General features: G+C 48.1%; 1 protein-coding gene across 1 annotated transcript in view; it reads right to left on the reverse strand.

Moving 5' to 3' along the window:
• Positions 1 to 1504, reverse strand: part of SIGLEC15 (sialic acid binding Ig-like lectin 15) — a 16772-nt gene that overhangs the window by 12516 nt on the left and 2752 nt on the right. Inside the window, exon 2 of the mRNA XM_010005035.1 lies at positions 6 to 359. Within this exon, the coding sequence (XP_010003337.1) occupies positions 6 to 359 (354 nt within the window). The remainder of the gene's footprint in view (positions 1 to 5; positions 360 to 1504) is intronic.

The raw sequence follows: 1504 nt of genomic DNA on the forward strand, positions 1-1504 counted from the left end.
CCTGCTTTCATACTTGTCATGGATGTCTCCAGACAGCTCCACCCGGCAGAAATACCTTTCACTGTCACTCCAGGTCAGGTTGTCAATCCTGATGGAAAGGTCCTTGTGCCGGGGGTTACCCAGCAGCTTGTATTTGTTTTTGTAGCTGATGGCAGTCTTACAGAGCTCACTGGCACTCTGACTGATGCACTTGAAAACTACCGTGCCATTGTAAGGCTCCTTGATCCTCCAAATGGCAGTGAGGGTCCTCTCAAATGTCTTGTAGGGGTGTGTGAAAGTACAGGGCAAGATGACCATCTTCCCAAGCTCACCAGTAACGTCAGATGGGACATGAACAGACCAGCCATTGGACTGCACACCTAGAAGAAACAAGAGGTGATCAAGGCTGATTTATCTGGAGGTTTTAAGAAGGAAATTGGTCATTTCCTTCTGTGCCTCTGCTGTGATGCTGCTCAGAAAATGGATGGTCTGTTCCCGTGGTGGGCCCTGTGCTGTTTGATGTTCTTGCTGAGGACTTGCAGATGATTGTGCAGCCCAGTTACTGGGGCTGGATTTGGTACCAGTCTGCAGCAGAGCTCAGAGGACTGACTGGCTCATGTTGCAAGTGATTTAGTTCTTAAGCAGGCCTCATGTGTGACAAGTGAACAACAGCAGCTGGAGTTATTTAACACAGTCTTTTGCAGTAGAAAGATACTTATGTGCTTGAAGGAACAGACTTTTCCTCCTTTTTAAAAAAATAAATAAATTGAAAAAAGCCTAGAAATGAAGGTTTTGTACATATTCAGAGATCTGGTGGCTTTAGGCACTGAAGTGCAGCAGCCCTGCATTTGGGTGCATGCACACACACTCCTGTGTTATAGTGTTTGTTACACTAACCAGCTGGTGGCTGCCTTACCCCTGGGGAAAGTTCTAACAGCTGACATTTCTAACCATCAGTGCTGCTATCATTGCAAAGCAGCATTTTATCCAAAAGACGTGACGGGATCTGAATAAAGAGTTGGAGGTACAAGGACTGGGTGAGAACAGGCAAGTCCCCTACACTAGCTCCTGTGGTTGGAAGGAGGGTGCCCTTGGTGGTACAGAAAGCATCTCCCTGGTAGCAGAGCAGGTTGTCACTCTGTGGATTCCAGCTGCCAGTATCTTCCCAGACAGGCCTTGTCCTGGTGTCATGGCAGGAGAAATCCTGAGTTTTCTAGTTGCAATATTACAGATGGTTGGAATTTTGCTCTCTTGGCCAATTTGATCACAATAAATCCTAGTGCAGTCTGGGGAGCTGAACCTTGTTGCCACCAGGCCCAGGCTGACCCTTTCTGTCTGGTGATGATAACAACCTTCATCTGACTGGACACTTCCCACCTCTGAAGTGTATGGGGAAAACTCCGTGTTTCACAGAATCACAGACTGGTTTGGGTTGGAAAGGAGCTTAAAGATCATCCAGTCCCAACCCCCTGCATGAGCAGGGACACCTCCCACCAGCCCAGGTTGCTCCAAGCCCCATCCAACC

Source organism: Chaetura pelagica, unplaced genomic scaffold (genome assembly GCF_000747805.2).
Source record: "Chaetura pelagica isolate M959 unplaced genomic scaffold, ChaPel_1.0 scaffold121, whole genome shotgun sequence".
Taxonomy (NCBI): domain Eukaryota; kingdom Metazoa; phylum Chordata; class Aves; order Apodiformes; family Apodidae; genus Chaetura; species Chaetura pelagica.